This window comes from Mustela erminea, chromosome 4, assembly GCF_009829155.1.
Source record: "Mustela erminea isolate mMusErm1 chromosome 4, mMusErm1.Pri, whole genome shotgun sequence".
In the NCBI taxonomy this organism is placed as follows: Eukaryota; Metazoa; Chordata; class Mammalia; order Carnivora; family Mustelidae; genus Mustela; species Mustela erminea.
The window spans coordinates 93,157,184-93,177,528 of record NC_045617.1 but is presented as its reverse complement, the minus strand read 5'-3'; the positions used below and the strand labels follow the sequence as shown (position 1 = coordinate 93,177,528).

The following is a 20,345-nucleotide window of genomic DNA, read 5'->3' as shown; positions in this document are numbered from 1 at the left end:
GGAGCCTGCTTCCTCCTCTCTCTCTGCCTGCCTCTCTGCTTACTTGTAATCTCTGTCTGTCAAATAAATAAATAAAATCTTTTAAAAAAAAAGATTTTATTTATTTATTTGACACAGAGAGAGATCACAAGTAGGCAGAGTGGCAGGCAGAGGGGGAGGGGGAAGCAGGCTCCCTGCTGAGCAGAGAGCCCGATGCGGGGTTTGATCCCAGGACCCTGAGATCATGACCTGAGCTGAAGGCAGAGGCTTAACCCACTGAGCCACCCAGGTGCCCTGAAACCTTTTCTTTTATTAAACATCCAGAGCCTTCTCTCTGTGGAGCTTGTACTGACCAGATTTCCTTTGACTTGATCTATCTTAGAAACTTCTTGCCCCAAATAGTTTTATCTCCTTAGGATCTGTGGAAAGAAAGTGTGCTAAAGCTACTTCTTTGAAATTTTCTTCTACTAGCTCCTGTCAGTTTGCTAATATAATAATTTTCTACCTGAATAGTATGTAAAATATGTTTTAGACTTAAAAAGATCTGAGGAAGAGCTTTGGAGAGCTCTCCCTCTACACACACACACACACACACACACACACACACACAATGCTGGAACACAGAAGGTACCGACTAAATATTTATTGAATTTATAAATATTTGAAGACCTATTTTTAGAATCAGAGGAGAAGGAGATCAAATGTCTGAAAGTGCAGCTGTAAGTAGGAGTCTTTCCTCTAACACATAAGCCCTTAAAGAATACTATCATGGGGACGCCTGGTTGGCTCAGTGGGTTAAACCTCTGTTTTCTGCCCAGGTCATGATACCAGGATCCTGGGATGGAGCCCCGCATCGGACTCTCTGCTCGGCGGGGAGCCTGCTTCCTCCTCTCTCTCTGCCTGCCTCTCTGCCTGCTTGTGATCTCTGTCTGTCAAATGAATAAATAAAATCTTAAAAAAAAAAAAAAGAACAATACTATCATGTCTGACGCAAAAGAAGTATTTGATTTTAATATAAACAACATGCAGGTTTCATCACATTTATTTTATTTGCAGTGGAAAGGAGAGTTTCTATAACTTAGTTCTTCATTCATTATCAGTTCATTCATTCACATTTTTTTGAGTTCTCACGATGGGCCCGCCAGGCACATGTCCGGGCATTAGAGCAAACATGGTAAATTCAGGCCCACCCACATGGAGTTTACAGTCGTTGGGAAAGATGGTCGATTAAACAAGGGATTGACAATAAAGTGTAATGAGGACTGTCCCAGGCCACATGAGCTACATTTGGAGCACAGAGCAGGGTAACAGAACCATGTGAGGATGGGCGGGCGGTGGGGTGGGCAGAATAAACAGAATGATCACCCAGGAGGCTGGAGGCCACGGTCCTTGGAGGCCTATTCAAAGCAGAGTTGACGAAAACCGCCCCAGTCTGCACTCAGGCCCAGAAAGGAATGTCTGAGTAGAGAAGGTGCTTCTGTGATCTGGATGAAGTCAGCAGGCAGGTCACTGCCTTGCCCTTTGGGAAAGCATGGAGATGATGGCGAAGGTCAGGAAGATCACACCGGCCGTGCCCCCGATCAGCAGGCCCAGGACGCTGCCGTGCACTTGCATGGCCTGGCAGCGCTCCCCCGTGTAGAAGAAGGCATGACTGGAGACACACCTGGGGGAACAGGACACAAGAGGAGTGTGGGACACACCTGAGCCTCGAGCGCTCTGTAGCAGCCAGCACCGACGGCCACAGTGGCAGGGGACATGGAGTCTGTGGCCCCATATGCCTGGCCCCTTTCCAAAGGCTTTGTATGAGTCAATTCAATATTGCAACAGCCCGAGGAGGGGGTGCTTATTACCCTTCTCATATCCTCATTTTGCAGAGAGGTTAAATCACATGCTCAAGGTCACAGGGTTACACTTGACGTCTAATCCCTGGAAGCCTGTCTCCAGACCAGGTGCCCTGGCCTGAGTGCGAGGCTCAGGAGGAAGGTTTGGAGCATTTAAAGAATGTGTGGCCCCCACCGCTTCAGACTGTAAGTTACAAGGGAAATTCTCCAGAGAAGAGTCTGACCCTGAGCATCCTTTGGAGCTTGAGAACTTCCAGACGGTATCAGTTAAAATGTTGCCGTAAGGTGAGGATCCTGCCGTCCATCTCCAAGGCCACCCCGACATCTGTGAGCTCCTGAGCACACTGTCTCCTGCCCTGGTTGGTACACAGACCCACAGAGGCCACACCTTGGGTTTGCTTGTTTGTGTTTTAATGTCATCTGGTCTCCACGACAACTAATAAGATCAACTAATATCAGACCCAAGGCATGGAGGGTGATGTTTCCTCACTTCTGGGGCAATGGCAGCCTTTGCTTCAAACAACATTCTCATCACAAAGTCTAGCCACTGAGCCAAATGTGACAGAATTAAAAAAGTTACTCCTTTTACTCACTCTGGCACTATTTTACCTCCCTCATCACTAGCCTAGACATCAGCTTCTTAAAAGTCAGTGTGTAATAGGGGCTCCTGGGTGGCTTGATCAGTTAAACATCTGTGTTCCACTCAGGTCCTGATCCCAGGGTCCTCGGATCAATTCCTGCATTGGGTCCCCTGCACAGTGGGGGGTCTGCTTCTCCCTATCCCTCTGCTGCCCCCATCCCAGCTGTGCATGTGCTCGCTCTTTCTCTCTCTCTCTCTCTTTTTCTGTCAAATGAATCAACAAAATCTTTTTTTTAAAAAATCAGCGCATAATAACAAGTTTGTTCAATTTTTCTCTGGCCTAGTCCCCTCCAAAACACAGTTTAATGATATTCTCGAGGATTCCCTTAGAGGAGCTTATCCCGCACGCTGCAGGTTCGTGGAAAAGGCATGATTTGGCTGAGTAGAGGGTGATACACAAGTAGGAACCACGGCCTTCCTGACTCTGAGGGTAAAGCCAGCTGGGACACATACGGAAATCTAGTTTCCAGGGCCCCATCAGCTGAGAGGCACAGACCCACCGCTGTGGAACCCTCAAGAAACAACGAGGGCATTCTCCGATAAAAGAAACAAACACTGTTTGGAAAAGTGGTTTATTCCTGGGACATGGAAAACAAAAGATAAGCCTAGAGTATTCTGTGATGCCAGAAAGTAAGACTGTTCACAAAACAGGGAGCGGGTGCTGAGACAGCACAGGAGCCAATCTAGAAGAGCCGCCAAAGGTTAAGGCCGGGACGCCATGAGCAGCAAAGGCAAGACTGGCATTACGGAACTATGGCCCGGGGAAGAAAGTAAACATTTATGCGCCCTTCGTGATATAAATAACGAGTTGCATGAATCAATGAATCGGGAGGAGCGGACCCTTGTTCTTTCCAGCAGAACTTCACTTACTGAACACAGAGGGAGTGGGGGAGATGGAAAATCGCCACTGGACTATTTCAAGGCGATCGTGGCAATAGGTCCACCAATGGACGATGACATAAGCAGATGAGGATTCTAGAAAAAGCAGGATGCCTGCATGGTCTCTGAATGTCTCTCCCAAGACATGTCTTAACAGCAGAGTGGGGAATGGACACCCCGTTGCCCGGGAATCAAGGTCACAATCACCAGTCGTAACTCCTTGGACATCACGTGCCCCTCATATGGCCCACCGAGAAGGGGTGTACCTCATCTTTGCTCTTCTTGCCAAAAATGTACGATCTCAATATAATCATGAGAAAACATTTGACACACCCAAACGGAGGAGCAATTTACAAAATAATTGAGCAGGACTCTTCAAAAGTGTCAAGGTAGTGAAAGAGGGGGGAAGACTGAGGGGTTGTCCCAGCGTGAAGGAGGTTAAGGAGACGTGAAACCAAATATAACAAGGGGCCCTGAATTAGATCCCAGAACAAAAACAGGACTTTGGCAAAAAGAGTGGAGAGATCTGAATGAGGTCTGTGGTTTAGCAAATGCTATTGCTAATTGCATTCAGTTGCATTATTGCTCATTTCTCGGCTTTGCTAATTTTGCTAAGGTTGTGTCAGATGTGAACATTTGTGAATGGGAAGGTCCGCAGTGTTTTTGCAAATGTACCTGTAAATCTAAAATCATTTCAACATGAAGCCTAAAAAAGAAGAAACAAAGTGTAGATCGAAAAGGACACTGAAGAAACCTAGGTCTTGTGAGCCAAGAAGCCAGTCGCTACCTCTGCCATTATTTTGCCACATGAAACTGATGCTTTCAATATGTGTATCCTTTTATGAAATATTTTATGCAAACAACAAACATTATGAAAAGAAATATTAAATCTAGCAAACTGTGCAGACAGACACGGATGCAAGTCTCAGCTCTGGTATTTGCCATCTGGGAAATGTTAGTCTTATTATTTAGCCTCTCTAAGCTTCAACTTCTTTATGTGCCAAATGGGGAGAACAAGGGTCCTTATGTCACAAGGTGGTCGTGAGGAATAACTTGGATCATGCATGTGTACTGTTCAGGGAAGCACATGACCTATATAGCAAGCTGTCAAAAACTATCAGATATTCATATTACTACTATTGAAAACATAACTATAATCATAGTACAACAGAACAAATAGACAATAGAAATAATAATTAATCATAATTAACAAAAACACTGGCAGTCAGTAAAGATTTAAGCTTGGTCTTCATTTCCACTGAGGCAGGTCATGCTGTTGCTGGGCTAAAAGCTCTGGAACATTTGTGACCGCTGCAGGGGAGTTCAAAATCCCAACAACATTCAAGATGTTGTTGACCACATCCTAGAGGTGGGCAAGAGATGAAAGCCAAGAGTTGGGAGATTTAGGACCCCTCTGCCCTGGCAGGACCCCGGCTATGCTCTGACAGCACAAGCCCACTGATTCAGAGCACAGCTTTGTGGGGTCAAAGTGACCCTCTGATGTAGTCATTGACCTAACCTGAGAACAGTGTCTTTTCCCAGGTGAGGCAAATGTTTGGCTCACCTCTGCTGACCCACTCACTACCTCCCCACCGGCCACAGAGCCTACCTGCAGCTCGCCATCCCCTTCACGTTCACACAGATGCCTTCATTTTGGCAAGGGTTCGGGTCACATGGATCTCTGAAGTACTGTGGCCAGTTGTGGTCTTCCAGAGGGCCTGTGTTCTCCACTGATCGCTTCTGTCGGCCTGGCTGTTCCTGGTCCAGGCTGCTGGGAAGTGCATTCTCTAATAAGACCTTTCCGGAATATTCTTCTGAGATCTGCTGCTCCTGATCCTGGAGAACAAGGCCTTGGGGAGACAGCCTTGTGCCTTGAGCTGGAACCTCAGTCTGGTTAAGGTAGGTGATATCTTGAGGAAATAGAGGGCGGTGAGGAAGAAAGGCAATTAACATCTGATTAGATTAATTTTCACTTCTGGAGAAATTTCCCTGGGCCACCTCCATCCCTCATGGAAGCCACCTTCAGTGACATGGAAAGGTGGTTGGAATCCAGCTGATTCTCATGCTAGCTATTTTTATTTTCAAAGTAATCCATTCACATTTTTATTTGTTATAACTTGGAAAAGGAAGCACAAAGCTAGCACAGCTAGAGTGATCAAAACTAAATTGAAGTCAGCAAGCTATCATATTTGATAAATTATCAAAAAGATGACACCAAAGTTTTAGCTTCTCCCAAGAACAGTTAAAGATGTGAATCCTTGAGCAATAGCTCTCCTAGAGGCCATCTTTTTTTTTTTTAACCTGGTCCTCAAAAAAAAAAAAAAAAAAAAATTTCCCCACCCTCCCTGAGATGCTCAAAAATCGGTGCAAAATCAGTAAAAGTCCCAAAACATAGGATTAGTTATTCAGGAAGATCTGCAAAAGTACCTTCAAAGTCCACAAAAAGTATAAGGTCATCATTTTTAAGGAAACTCTTCCTTTTTAGCATTTGGTGGGAGATGACATTACTCCAGCCCCAGTCGATGCTTCTAAAACAACCACAGTCGTTATCGTAGTTTCCCACAATGGATGGCCTGTCCCAGATGACGGAGCCATTTATTGCTGCAAAGTTATAAGTAACATAACATCACATTATCTCTTTACACTTCATTCTCCAACTGCCCTTTAATGAGTAGATAAGTTTTGTTAGAAAAAAAATATGTTGGAAAAATATCGGATTATTTATATTTTCCAGGAAAATTAAAACTCAGAAGGGTAAGGGGGGAGGGCAAAGAACCAGAGCTCTGAAGGGTCAAATTGTCCATTACCAAGTTACTTCCTCAGTGAAGACAAAGGGACAATGAGTGCTCTTCCTTTTAAGGCTTAAGACTTTTCATGTGAAAAATTTAAAAATCTGCCCATTTCTTTTTTTAATTTTTTAAAATTATATTTATTAATATGTAATGTATTCTTTGCCCCAGGAGTATGGGTCTGTGAATCATCAGGTTTACACATTTCACAGCACACACCATAGCACATACCCTCCTGCTCATTTCTTTTTGATATGAGTTTATCCCATTAACATACTGATGATCACTGCTATTTTAGGAGTCAGTGCATTAGTTCTGCATGGAGGCTAGCAAATTCTGAGCAATTGCTAAGAGACAAGCAGTATCTATCTTCTCATGTAGACTGCGTTCGAGGAAGCAGGAACTGCCTGGTTGGCTTATATTTTAGGTACTGGCACTGAGTTTGGTAGAGTGAAAGCCCTTAACAAATGCTTGATAAGTGAATTTGGAAAAGAGAAGGGAGATAAGATAATGTTGAAAATGTGACTTAATATTCCAGCATGACTATGATGCTGATGTACCCAAAAAGGAAATGCAAGAGGAATGTTCATCTCTTGTATCCACATGGGAATCACATCCACTGGCCCTTTCCAGTGGAGCAGCAGATTTTAGAGCACCTACCTGAAGATGTATGGGACCTGGAGGTAGTGAACACCATGCTCGAGGACATTCTATTTCTAGCATCAGGTTCCTGGTCGAGGATGGTCATTACCACCTGTCTGTTTTCCACTGGCCACTCCAGGATAGCATCATTCTCCCCACTGTACAGGTGAAAAGTAAGTCCTAGGTAGCCAGGGCTACTGGAGTTGAGTCTGCCATTGGGGTATAAGGTCAACCCAAAACCATATCCCTCTGAGTTGTAGAATCGAGGGCTCCGGAGCATCTGCCCTGGAACCGTGTTCTGAAGGACCTGGGAGATATTCCGTATGGTCCAAATGCCTGCAGGACATGGGGTTTCTGTCAGAGTGATATCATCCAGGTAAATTCCCCCATTCGAGTTCTGGGGGTCGCCTTTTGTGCCCTGGAATAGATAGCGAAACTTCTTTTCTTCTCTGAGCGTCACATGGGCAATTTTCCAATTTTGGTCCAAATCTCCTGAGGACAGAGGAGAAGGTTGGTGACAACTGTGTTCAACATTTAAGTGTAGCCTATAAGCCTGCTAGCACACCAAGTGCTTTAAAGATTTTATTTATTTATTTATGTGAGAGAGAAAGAGAGTGAGAGAGAGAGCTGGGGCGGGGGCAGCAGAGGGAGAGGGACAAGCACACTCTGCACTGAGTAAGACCATGAGATCATAACCTAAACTGAAATCAAGTGTCAGACACCTAACTGACTGAGCCACCCAGACGCCCTGCATGCCAACTGCTTTATATGAAGTATCTAATTTAATCCTCACAATATCCCTATGAGACAGGTACAACATGTTATAAACTGGTTGAGAAACTTTTCCCTATGGTTTATTTTAATATTCAGATTTAAATCTTTTTTTAAGATTTTATTTATTTATTTGACAGACAGCGAGAGCAGCAGGAACACAAGCAGGAGAAGCGGGAGAGGGAAAGCAGGCTTCCCACTGAGCAGGGAGCCCAATGTGGGGCTCGATCCTGGGACCCTCGGATCATGAATTGAGCCAAAGGCAAACGCCCAAGGACTGAGCCATCCAGGCACCCCTCATATTCAAATCTTAATCAGAATTTGTTTTCCATTATCATTCAATTCCAGAGGTTCAGTGTTTCCCCCTGGGCTTCATAGTATAAATGCACCCCATCCCCTAATGTTTGCACTGAATACCCAAGTAATAGGCTGAACCATAAAAATAGCCATTTTGTAAGCTCAAAGTCAAATAATGGTGATTTCATATGGTCCAACCCATGACTTGATGCCAGAGAAATATATGGTATGTTCTGGAGTGAATATTCACATACAGGACAAATTGGATCTCCCCTACGCAAGACCAACTCACCCACTAACATCCAATTTTTTCTCTTTGTATTATCTGAAATCCCACCAAGTAGGGGATCCATACTTTAAAAAAAATAATAATAATAATACAAAAAAAGTTTCCACTATCCAGATAGTCACATTCTAGTGAAAATTAGGTCTACTGGATTTTTTTGTTTGTTTTTTCCTGAGACTGAGCTGGAAGTGAGAATTTTGAATAAAGGCCCAAGGTAAGAAGTTGAGAAGGCTGTTCTTGAACATGGGTTCCTGTTGCTCAGCATAAGAAACCAGAAAGGAGCTTGAAGGTCTAGGCAGAGGAAACCTCCAGGCCACAGCAACTCAGAATTGGTTAAGGATTTGCCCCTACTTTGGCAGTCAGACAGTGTGCCTTAGCCCTGGACTCGGAAAGGAAAAGAAAAATGCTAGATCCCAAGTGGGGATCCTGTTGGCTAAAATGAATTTCAACAGATGAATTTAAACAGATGAGTGTTACAGAAGTTTAGTCTGAAATGCAATTGGCCAGAGGGCTTCGGAAGTATTTTTCCTCCTTCTGTATGTTATAGCCAGAAATCTACGTACAGAGCTCTGCTCTCACCAGACTGAAGAATGCCTTTAACTCCCTTTGTTGTCAGTCACTCTCTCTAAGGATGACTTCAAGAGACAGGTCTAACATTCTGTTTTCTGGAGTGGAGCTGGTTATGGCCTGTGTGATTAGGTTACCTGCACACAGAGGAGAAGGCTTGGGAGGGCACACTGACCACATCTATAACCTATAGACAGATGTAAGTACCATCTCCTGGGGACAGGACTGCAGTCACATGGAGAATGCATGGATCTGAGAAGTAATGGGTGTAGGATGTCTGGAATAAGGACAGACATACAAGATTTTTACAATTTACTCAACAGGGTTAAACCATCTTCATATGGATTGTCACCCTGAGATTGAAATGTGGGAACATGGTACTAGAAGGAAGACCCAAGGGCCCATTACCATGTAGGCAGAGACTCGACTGTAAAGTCTTTAAGAATGCTTCCTTTCCATGCTTCCACAGAGCTGCTGAATCAGGCAGATGATAAGTAATACTAAGATTATTTGGGACACAAATCTCATCCTTGTTTGTTCCAATTTGTCACCTCTAAGGGTATCCTAGCTTCAGTAAAAACAGAAATGTGTGCCTACATACACATATCTGTATGCAAACATCTTGCATTTAAGATCACACATAAACATCGATACGTGTATATACATGGAGAGAGGGAGACACATTTTTATGTAAGTATTTCGGTGAAAAAATATGACTTGCTAAAGTGAAGAGCTATTCAAAACAAGCCATAAATGACTCTTAATGATAGAGAACAAACTGAGGGTTGCTAGAGGCAGGTGGGCGGGGGAGGGCCTAGAAGGATGATGAACATTAAGCACAGCACTTGTGATGAGCACTGGGTGTTCATGTAAGTGATGTAAGTGATGAATCCCTGAATTCTACTCCAGAAACCAACATTGCACTGCATGGTAACTAACAAAATTTAAATTTAAAGAAATAAAACAAATAAAAACCTGGAAAAAATATAAATAAAGAAATAAAGTCTCCATATATTTAAAATTTTAAAAAGTTGTAACTATCTTAAGTTGAATACCACACAAACATTAAATGATATTCAACTAATATTTTAGAAAAGCTTCATTTACAAGTCAGGATCAGAATGAGCTATTTTAGAAATCCACTCCTGTGGCGCTCTTAGGAAACTCTGAACAGAGACACACTTTGAAGTCAATGGAACTCAACGCAGAGCAGTGTCAGGATATAAGTGAAGTGTGAGAAGGTTGTTTGGTTGATTCTGTGCTTACGAAGCTGACACTGTCAGCTTTATATAGAAGTGAGCCATAATAGATCCCATCAGGATTACTGAGATTTTAATTCACTGTCTCATTAAAAAAGTACAATCTTTGGGGCGCCTGGGTGGCTCAGTGGGTTAAACCTCTGCCTTTTGGCTCAGGTCATGATCTCAGGGTCCTGGGATCGAGTCCCACATCGGGCTCTCTGCTCAGCAGGGAGCCTGCTTCCTCCTCTCTCTCTGCCTGCCTCTCTGTCTACTTGTGACCTCTCTCTGTCAAATAAATAAATAAAATCTTTAAAAAAAAATTAAAATTAAAATTAAAAAAAAAAAAAAGTACAATCTTTGGTAACATAGCAAATTCCCAACTCTTGAAGAGCACCTAGCTGTCATCCCTCCATTTGATAGAGATGCTCTGTACATTTCAGCCAGAAAAGAGAACCCTCCAAACCATTATCTGTTGCACTCCCAGGTAGCCTATGGAGGGCCTGGGTAGAAGTCACTCAGACACCTGTTCTCTGGAGTGACCTCTAAGGAAGCTTTCAGGCTTCAAGAGCAGCAGCTTCTTCTGGAAGTACTCAAATGATGCTTGGTCTGTAGGGACTCCTTTTATTTTATTTTATTTTATTTTATTTTATTTTTTAAAGATTTATTTATATATTTGACAGACAGAGATTACAAGTAGGCAGAGAGGCAGGCAGAGAGAGGAGGAAACAGGCTCGCCGCTGAGCAGAGAGGCCGATGCGGGGCTCCATCGAAAGACCCTGGGATCATGACCTAAGCGGAAAGCAGAGGCTTTAACCCACTGAACCACTCAGGCGCCCCTGTCGGGACTCATTTTAATGGAGAACTTCTTCATTGAATGGAGATGAATGTGTGTTTCTTCTGGTTGCAATGAACCCCCCACCACAAAAGAATGTAAAAATGAATCTCTATAACCCTGGATCTTGATTTACACCCAGATTAACCTCAAATCCAACGATCTCCCTTAGTATTTTAAGGTTTTCATGCCGACCCTCTTGTAGAGATACATAAAATTATCCTTAGGAGTATAGAAACGATATAATTAAGTTAATATTTACACACATCCTGTTTCCCTCCAACTTCACAAGTAGGCTTCACATTAGTCCAGTGTATTAAATAACCGTACTCGATGTTGGCTAATTGAACCTAATAAAATATAATAAATAACTAAATAAATGAAACAGGTGAAGAAACACTTTTGTCAACTACCAAACCATTCTCTCTAGCAGCACCATCTCCCGCTTCCCTTTTATTTCCAGCTCTACGCCCAAATCACCCATTTTCTCTGCCCTGGCTGTCTCCAGAGCTGTGGTGGAAATCCGATTTCTGTATTCTGATTGGCCTCTGTCAAAAGTATATTTCAGCCTCGCCCGAATTTCCAATGTGGTTTCTGATTTCTGAGGGCTTAAAATATTCTTGGAGGGCTTAAAACATACCAGTTATTATAGGGGGCCCTTAGATAAGGAAGAGGGGGCTGGAAGAAAAGGAGGAAAAAGGGGGAGAGGTGGAGGAAGAGGAGAAGAAGGCACGAAGAGAGGGGAGGAAGGGAGCAAAGGAAGGGGAAAGGGAAGGAGAAGACAGAGTAGGATTCCAGACTTAAGCCGAACCAGCCCCTGCATGAATGTCTCCAGGTACCTTGGAAGGTCTGCAGCTTCACCAGCTTGCGAACATTGCCTGTGCTGTCATCCCTCTTGACCCAGATGACGAGTCGATCTGAAGGGCTTCCCGTCATTTTATAGAAAAACTGCAGGCACTGCTGCTTCCTCTTTGGGTAAAGAATCCGGGACTCGAGGAGGGCTGCCTCTTCTGCCATCCCCGAGCTGGTGCTGAAGTGCATGAAGTAGCCAGCGCCTGTTGGGAGGAGCAGCCCAGTGAGCCATCTCCAGTGGCCCCCACCCCAGGGCACCCTGGGCCCCTGTAAAGTGAATCAGTGAGCAACAGCCATTACCCAGGCAACAAAGCCAGAACCCTTCTGAAGAAAACTAAAAGAAATGAAAAGAAAGTGGTGTGTTTTCTTTCTGCCTCCATGGACAGACTCCCTGGTGAAAGCCCCAGCTCCCCATTGCCTTTGTCCCCAAGCTCATGAAATGTTCTCCTCTGACTTAATGAGATATGGACTTCAAGCAAAGCTTGATAGAATTTAGTGTCTTTGAGCTGAATACTATTTTCCTTATCTGTTTTCTTGTTTAGAGATCCATTCCAGGGAAAAGAGCCAATTTCCTAGCTGTAGAAAGACAATGGGATTCCAATGTTTAGGGACTGGAATTGAAATATTTGCAATGATAAGGGTTCTGTCTCTCCTGTTTCTAGCCTTAATTGGATGCATTATCGGTGGCAAAGTCATCTTTACCATGAGGTAAGAAGGGCATTCAAGGCTTATTCCGGGACTAGTTGAGGATTTGTCCTTAACATAAAGAAAGCTTTGAAAGAACACTGAAAAGGAGGGTGAGAAGTGTCTGGTTTTATAACCAACCTGAGGTCTGCTCAACTCCTATATCTTAGAGCTCTCTTCCTGCAAAATGGCAGGCAGCTAAAGGAATACATCATTTGGAAAATCGGCACATCACAGGGAAACACAAAGAATGATTCTTGCATATAAAGAAGTCCTTTAAATTGTACTCCAGAATTCAGCTTCTTACCAAAGTATCCACTCAAAATATCTCATAAAGTAAAAACAAAGTGAGCACCTAAGACAGTTTTAGGTACTTTGGCCCTGTGGCTCTCCACTTCGTCCTGCCTCATATGTGGGGCATTGTACCTTCCATGATGGCAACAAGCATCACTGTTTGAATGGGCTCTCTACAAAGCTTTAAAAATATCTAATGGCTTTAATATTATATTAGGAAAAATTATACTTTCTTGCATGTCATTCTCGATACTTGAGCTTACTAGCCTGAGCTCTCGGCATTGTGAATTACTGAGTGCTTCAGTTAAATAAAACCAGTGCCTGGGTTAGCTCACATGGCTAAGAAGGTCTCCAGATGGTCCTTTCTGAGGAATTCCACTCGGGTGTACTGAGGGATAGGAAATGAGAGCCTAATAACCCAGGTTTGGGTGCTGGGAGACCTGAATTCTTGCCCACCCAGGGCCACTAATTCGAAGGTGTCCATTCATCTCTCATGGTTTCAAATGGGAGGTGGCTTCTATCCCAAGGACCCTTCATGCTCTTTGAGTCTCTACATCTACCGCAATGCCACCAGTGGTCTCTAGCTGCCCAAGTTCACCTGGTAAAACATTTCTAGATATTTCTCCCGGAGTGTAGTCCCTTCCTTTCCTATTAAGGTGCTGGAACACTGTTCTAACACATTTCCCTCATAGGACGGTCACTCTTCTGTTCAGCTGGAAATTGTATAGTAGCCTAGCAAAAGTCTGCAGGAGAGATTGGATGAGATACTATGATGGAAATTTAGAGGGAACTTCAGACTGAGATCACCCTTTGGACACCGGAGATTATGTGTTTCATAATATGATGGGTGGCATAGACTTTTACCCATTGCCATGACCGGAGGAAGAGCAGCCATTGTTTGTGACCTCTTACCCCAGTGGCCTGGCTTCTGGGTGACCAGCTGGGTCCCTTCTGTGAAGGAAATCCAATTGACAGACACAGGCAGAGACTGAGGGACTTTGTAACAGCCTAATCTTAAAAAACTGATTATGATCTGTAGGGCCAAGGTTATATCTGAGACGGGCACAACATAAAAGGATGTTAAAATAGAAATAAAAAAATAAATGTAACCTCTAGACAGAAAGGGAAGATGGGAAAAAAATGGAGAGGGAAGTTGCTGGTCTGCAGCTGGAGGTTTTCTATACGTTAGCTTCTTCTATCTTTGCTGGTAAGTATCAATATCCTGGACCAGTTAGAGAGATTTACAAAAGTGAAGACTTAAAAAAGGACACCAACAAAAACAACTACCCACGGTTAGAATTAGCAAGGGGTAGAGCCAGGTTTCGAATCCAGGTCCATCTGATTTTGTGGTCTTTCCACTACACAAACCACTCATAAGAACTATCTGAAGCCAGGCCATCCAATAGGGGGCTACCCAACATATGTGGCCACTGAGCCCTTGAGTGGTGGCCAGTCCAAAATGACATGTGCTATAATACCGAGTATAAAAAATGTAGAGTAGCTCATTAATAACTTTACTATTAATTACATATCAAAATGCTAATATTTTGAATATATTGGGTTAAATAAAATGTTTGGTTAAAAAGAATTTCTCTTGTTTCTTTTTTATGTGGCTCCTAGAAATTTCACATTGCATATGTGGCTTGCCTTAAAGCTGTATTGTAGGGTACTGCTGTAGAGACGTTACCTTTATTTACAAAACCATGTCTTATCAACCATATGTCTATACTAGTTTTATCATCACTTAAAGGCATCTTTCTTTTGCATGCCCAGAAACTACATACCTTTTATTGAGTTGATAATTAAGATATGAGAAATGTTCTTTGTGCTTGCCTGGATTTCCAAGTTTGATAACTAACATTGCATTTGAGGCAAAACCTGCCTGTTGTCATTCCCTAATTGAACCTGATGAACCACTCAGTGTGCTTAATTTCCACCTTCACTTACCTCTGCATTGTCCCACCAAGGTGTGATCCACTTGTCCAGACTGAGTGCCGTCCTCATGGACCCAGTCAGCATCATCTCTGGTACCTTGAATCATCCCACAGATGTTTGCTTTCTCAAAAGCACAATGGTCCAAAAGAGTGTGAGTTGTAGCTGCAAATGATATTTTTGTCCCTTGGTTAAAAATTTAAGTCATATTATTTCACAGACCTAATGTCTTAAGCTAAAAAGACCTCATTGTTTAGACACAGCACATTTTCTTGACTTTTCCTTAATGCAAATCCTGCTGTCACCCATTACATCTTAAAACATCCAACATAGCTGCAGCCCTACTCACCTCCCAGAGTCAAAGGATAAAAAGGCCTGTCGTTGTGCTTTGCTGTAAATGTCAACCAAGACCTCCTTTAGGTCAAGAAGGAGGTACCTGGTAGATCTTTGTATTTAGTACATCTTCTGTCCATGCATACTGAACAGAATTTAAAAATGTGTCCTGGAGTGGGTGCCTGGGTGGCTCAGTGGGTTAAAGCCTCTGTCTTCAGTTCAGGTCATAATCCCAGGGTCCTGGGATCAAGCCCCCTCCCCCCCAATGGGACTCTCTGCTCTGCAGGGAGCCTGCTTCCTCCTCTCTCTCTGCCTGCCTCTCTGCCTACTTGTGATCTCTGTCTGTCAAATAAATACATAAAATCTTAAAAAAAAAAAAAAAGTCTCTGAAGACTAAAGGGCCATTTTAGAAAACAACCCATCTCTGAGCACTAGATGACTCTAGAACAACTAACTTAGGTAAGAACTTTTCAGGATAAAAGATACTTTCAAGACCCCTATCCTGAGCTTTACACAAGGATACGCCCTTCAAAAGGACACTGAAGAAGCTGGACAATTACAGCCCCTTACATCATCGGTCCAATACTTTTACTTTGTAAAATACGACCACATAATTTTCATAACCCTCCTGTAACAAGGCAGGTGTTACAATTTTTTTCTACTCCAGAGATAAACTAAGGTTATGTGGTTTGTCCATTTTCCTTAACTAGAACAGGAAGGAACAGTGAAGGGAAATGTAGGGGAAACTGAAGGGCTGGGCGGAAACTCTGTTGAGGTCTGTTTACCTACTTCTCAGACCCAGCGGTACTCACTGCAATTGTACATTCGGTTCAGCCTCTCTAAATCGGTGGCACTGAAATCCAGACGCTGCCCAATGATGCTGTTGAACTCAGGGATCTTGGCCGTGATGGTAGGAGCACTGTCGTTCTTGTTAAATGAGAAAGGCTCATAGTGCATCAAAGATTCATAGTCATAGGGTGTATTGAGGTCTGTGATGAAGGTGTCATCGTAGGTGTTAAAGTTGTGCTCAAAACCTAACAGAGAGAGAAGCCACAGGTCCCGTTCAATTACTTTGTTTCTTCTGTCCTACCCTCTTTAACTAGATTTTAAGCAGAGACCCAGTGACCCAAAAAAAGAAAGAAAAGAAGAGAAAATGAATGAATAGTTGATTTAAATATATATACATATTTAACATGTTTTATAATTAGCTTGAGGTACATGAAATTAACACATTATTAATAGTAACAAATAATATGATGATACTAAATTCTATAATAGTATATACACTTATAAAAATTAAAACTATATTAAAATAAAAAGACATGTTATAATTAATGGAAAAATTTTACATACAAATTATTAAATATATGTATATACATATATTTTTAAATTTTTATTTATTTTTTAAATTTCTTTTCAGTGTTCCAGAATTCATTGTTTATGCACCACACCCAGTGCTCCATGCAATACGTGCCCTACACAATACCCACCACCAGGCTCATCCAACCTCCCACCCACCGCAAGTAGATGTATATGTTTAAATCAAAGATTCATTTTACAAATAAACAAATAAATGAATAAATGTGTGTGTATGTATATGTATAAGGTTTTAAGGAAGAGAGGATAAAATGTCAAAGTGATGGTATGTATTCCCAACAGGAGGAAAAGGAATTTCTGAATTCAGGAAAATACTCAGGATTGATACATCTTGCTAACAGGCAAGTACCTCACCCACCAAGAGCTGTACCTGGCCAGCTCTTCCCTGGGTTAGAAAAAGGAAATCCAAGGGGCAGAGGGAAAGGAAAACAGCTGTCAAGAAAGGGGTATCTTGGCAATCAAGGTTCACACACTTTTTCAGAAACAGCCTCTTACAGAGAAAAATAAAATAGGAAGAATAAAACTGACTTTCCTTTCAAAATAGAAAAGGAAAATACTTTTAGGGGATCAGCCCAAGGTAATATATGCTGCCATGTGGAACGCTGAAATGAGAAACGGGTCAGATGTTCTTTTAATCCATGAGCCATCAGGACTTTACTGTTTCAGTTGCAATAATGGGAAGTTCACAGATTTTTAATTTCCTTCTTAGGGAGTGACAGGAAATCTTAGTGAGATGTTTCGACTCCCCCATCATGACTTCCCATCTTCAGGGTCTTCTTTTCTAGCTTCCCATCCAGCTGTTTGTAATAATTAAAGGGAAGAACATGTAACCACCATGGAAAGACATCAACGCAGGTGCATTTAGGACTGAAGATGATCCACACAATGTGGGCCAGCAAGTGCTAGAGAGGGAGTCTCTAAATGCTTTTGGAAAAGCCAAAGAACCCTGCTGATCAACACTTGAGCTGTAAAATGAGAATACCAGTGCTTCATCCTCCTAAATCATGGGATTTCATGGAGACTGCCTTTGGAAGGGATCAAAGCATATTCAAAGTTGGCACAGGACTGTAATAAATAAATGACCCAAACAGAGAAGGGAGAAGCATTTGGTCCTAGGTTGTCCTACCCTAAGGGATAAAACCATAAGGAATATCTGACCAGCGTGAGGACCAGGGCTTGGTCTGGGCTCTGCTTGTGACTCCTGGTGAGATCTTAAAACAGCACATTCGAATTCGCTGGATAGTTTTTCCTTAACTTTCACTAAAGTCATCAGGTTAAGGGCACCTGGGTGGCTCAGTGGGTTAAGCCACTGCCTTCAGCTCAGGTCATGATCTCAGGGTCCTGGGATCGAGTCCCACATTGGGACTCAGCAGGGAGCCTGCTTCCCTCTCTCTCTCTCTGCCTGCCTCTCTGCCTACTTGTGATCTGTCTCTGTCAAATAAATAAATAAAATCTTAAAAAAATAATAAAAAAATAAAGTGATCATTCCATTTTTTAAAAAATAAATAAATAAAATCATCAGGTTAGAATGGATCCTTTTATTCTTTATTATTCAAGGATTCTTATCCGAAAGCTTTACCAAATACATGTTTTGAATAATTTGTTAAGATGTTAGGCAACACCTTTTTGCTGTGCCTACTGTCTACATACTGGGAGCTGTGCTCAGTGGTGGTGGCCCCTGGCAGCAACAGGACAGGCGAGGTCCTGTTTTCAGGGAACTCGAAGCTGAGAGCCTTGAAGAGGAAGTGACATTATAAACCGGAGGCCAGTCGGCAAATCCTTTGTATAAAGGAAAATATTTTTGACTTTGCAAGTCATGTGGTCTCTGTCACGCTACTCAACTCTTGTCACTGTAGCACAAAAGCAGCCATGGAATTATGTAAATACATGGGCATGGCTGTGTTCCCATGAAACTTTATTTACAAAAAAGCAAGAGAATATGAACCATGGGCTGTAGTTTGCGTACTCCTGCTGGATCCTAGAAATTGAAGTCTTTCCTTGGTTGAAGAGAACAGATCCAAAAAACACAATTCTGGCTTAAGAGATGGAGATATAGTTGGGGAGAGAACTACGTTGCCAACACTGTATCCTCTTCGGTTGAAGGGTAATATTGTCATCAACAGAAAACAAGAGGCAGTAAACGTTTTACGTTACCCTGAGCAATAATACTGCCCGTGCTTACCATCTTAATAGTCTGACATCTCATTGGAGAACAGTTCTCCAGGGATAGCAGGAAATTTAGATATATGGAATTATACCTGATGAAAATATAGGTAAGAGATAAGCAATATATGTTGAGTAACTCATGCTCAACCAAGAACTGAGCAAGTCTGAAAATTACCTGGGCAAATGTGCTGGTTCCCTCTGAGAAAGGGAAACTCATTTGGCTGAAAATCATTCTAAAAGCACTAATCATTGGGTTCTTCAAAGCTTAAAAGTGTGAGTGTTCTCTACATCATTACTTAATGCTCAGCAGAACCAAGTTTTTGTAAAGGAGGGTAAGAAATCCAAGCCTCTAGGCAAATAGAGACAAAATCTAATAGTGCCCTGAGTCTTACAAGGGGATATTAGATCCTATCACCAATGACCCCACTCTCCTTCTCCACCTGCACAGACACAGTTATAACACAATTACATCCAGGAGACAGCTACATTATATTTGATATATTGTCTCAAGTAAGAAGAATATTACTTGATCTCTAGCTCAGTGTCGCGTGGTAGGACGGGTGAAAGTGTGTGCAGGGGTGGAGGTTCAATCAGGTTGTATTAGGTTGTATTAGGTTTTTACAAATGATACGACTTTCCTCCTTGCCCCACCACTTTACATTCATAGACATATCAGAACATGAGGGACCCGGATCAAGAAACCTCTGAGGTGATTTTGACCCACCATACTTCAAAATGAGCTATTCTGGCAGAAGTCCTTTGGAGATTTGTATTTAATTTTAATGTACGACAAGATCTTACGAGTCCCTAAAAGTAAAATTATTATAGACGCGTTGTTATATATGAACCCATATATGAAACTGGAATCTTAATAAAACAGATAATCACTCGCCTCATGAAAGTCACATATGGTAATAGTTAAGGCATTTTAATACGTCAAGGTTTTATTAATCTATTGCTACCAAAAAGAATGTTTTTCTATTTCCTCAACCAATTCCTAATTAAAATCTAGGTGTTTTCAGAAATACAGTATTGATTTTTTTTTTTCCCTAGCACATTGGGAAACTGTTCAATAAAATTGTTTTAGTCTCCCTTCCCCACAAAAATATTAAATAAAATCTTTAGAAAGGAGGGAGATGGGGGTGCCTGGGTGACTCAGTTGGTTTAAAGTCTGTCTTGGGCTCAGGTCATGATCTCAGGGTCCTGGGATCAGCCCCAAGGCATTGGGCTCCCTACAAATCCGGGAATCTGTTTCTCCCTCTGTGCCTCCCCCTACTCATGTGCTCTCCCTCTCTCTCTCTCTCAAATAAATAAGTAAAATCTTTCAAAAAGAAATGTGTTAGTATACTCAAAAGCTATCTACTTATTTGTCTCAAACAACTAGGAAAGGTGGTGTCCAAGGAAGTCTAAAGAAGCTAAAGAACATAGAAATTGTTAGAATAACACCCCTGCATAACAGTAGGTAAAATAAGACTGTGCTATCCTTTGCATAATATGGCTGGAGGCAGAAGGATAGAGGTACTTACAAAGGAGGACGGAAGAAGACTGGAGGAAGAAAGGCAGGCAAATTTTGATTAACTAGAACTCAGACTACCAGTCAGAATGAACATAATTGGGGTGACAATTTCAGATAAAAGAATTCATTTTTGTTGTCTTTTTATTTTGTTTTTAAACACCTGTCATTGATTTGGCAAAGCACCGAAAAGGTTCTTGAGTATATATTAGGGTGATCATATGTTCAGCTAAACTCCATGCAGACTCCTAGGCCTACATGTGATCTCACATCCAGTAAAATGACTATGACATCCTCAGGGGATGTCAGGTGACTACGACAGGAAAATAGCATTTTAGGCAGATTTTCAACAAAATCACTGAAACAAAGCAAAGGCTTCTGATCAACTTCCAATTGACATTGAGTTAGCCAATATATACCATTCTCTAAA

General features: G+C 42.2%; 1 protein-coding gene across 1 annotated transcript in view; it reads right to left on the bottom strand.

Annotated features, from left to right (window-relative positions):
- Positions 1-971: 971 nt before the first annotated feature.
- MEP1A (meprin A subunit alpha) overlaps positions 972-20,345 on the bottom strand; it is a 36,787-nt gene continuing 17,413 nt past the window's right edge. Inside the window, exons 8-15 of the mRNA XM_032340184.1 lie at positions 15,672-15,893; positions 14,542-14,691; positions 11,604-11,819; positions 6,789-7,262; positions 5,767-5,940; positions 4,949-5,249; positions 1,473-1,642; positions 972-1,442 (exon numbers count right to left, since the gene is read on the bottom strand). Coding sequence (XP_032196075.1) covers positions 1,486-1,642; positions 4,949-5,249; positions 5,767-5,940; positions 6,789-7,262; positions 11,604-11,819; positions 14,542-14,691; positions 15,672-15,893 — 1,694 coding nt within the window. The 3' untranslated portion in view covers positions 972-1,442; positions 1,473-1,485. The remainder of the gene's footprint in view (positions 1,443-1,472; positions 1,643-4,948; positions 5,250-5,766; positions 5,941-6,788; positions 7,263-11,603; positions 11,820-14,541; positions 14,692-15,671; positions 15,894-20,345) is intronic.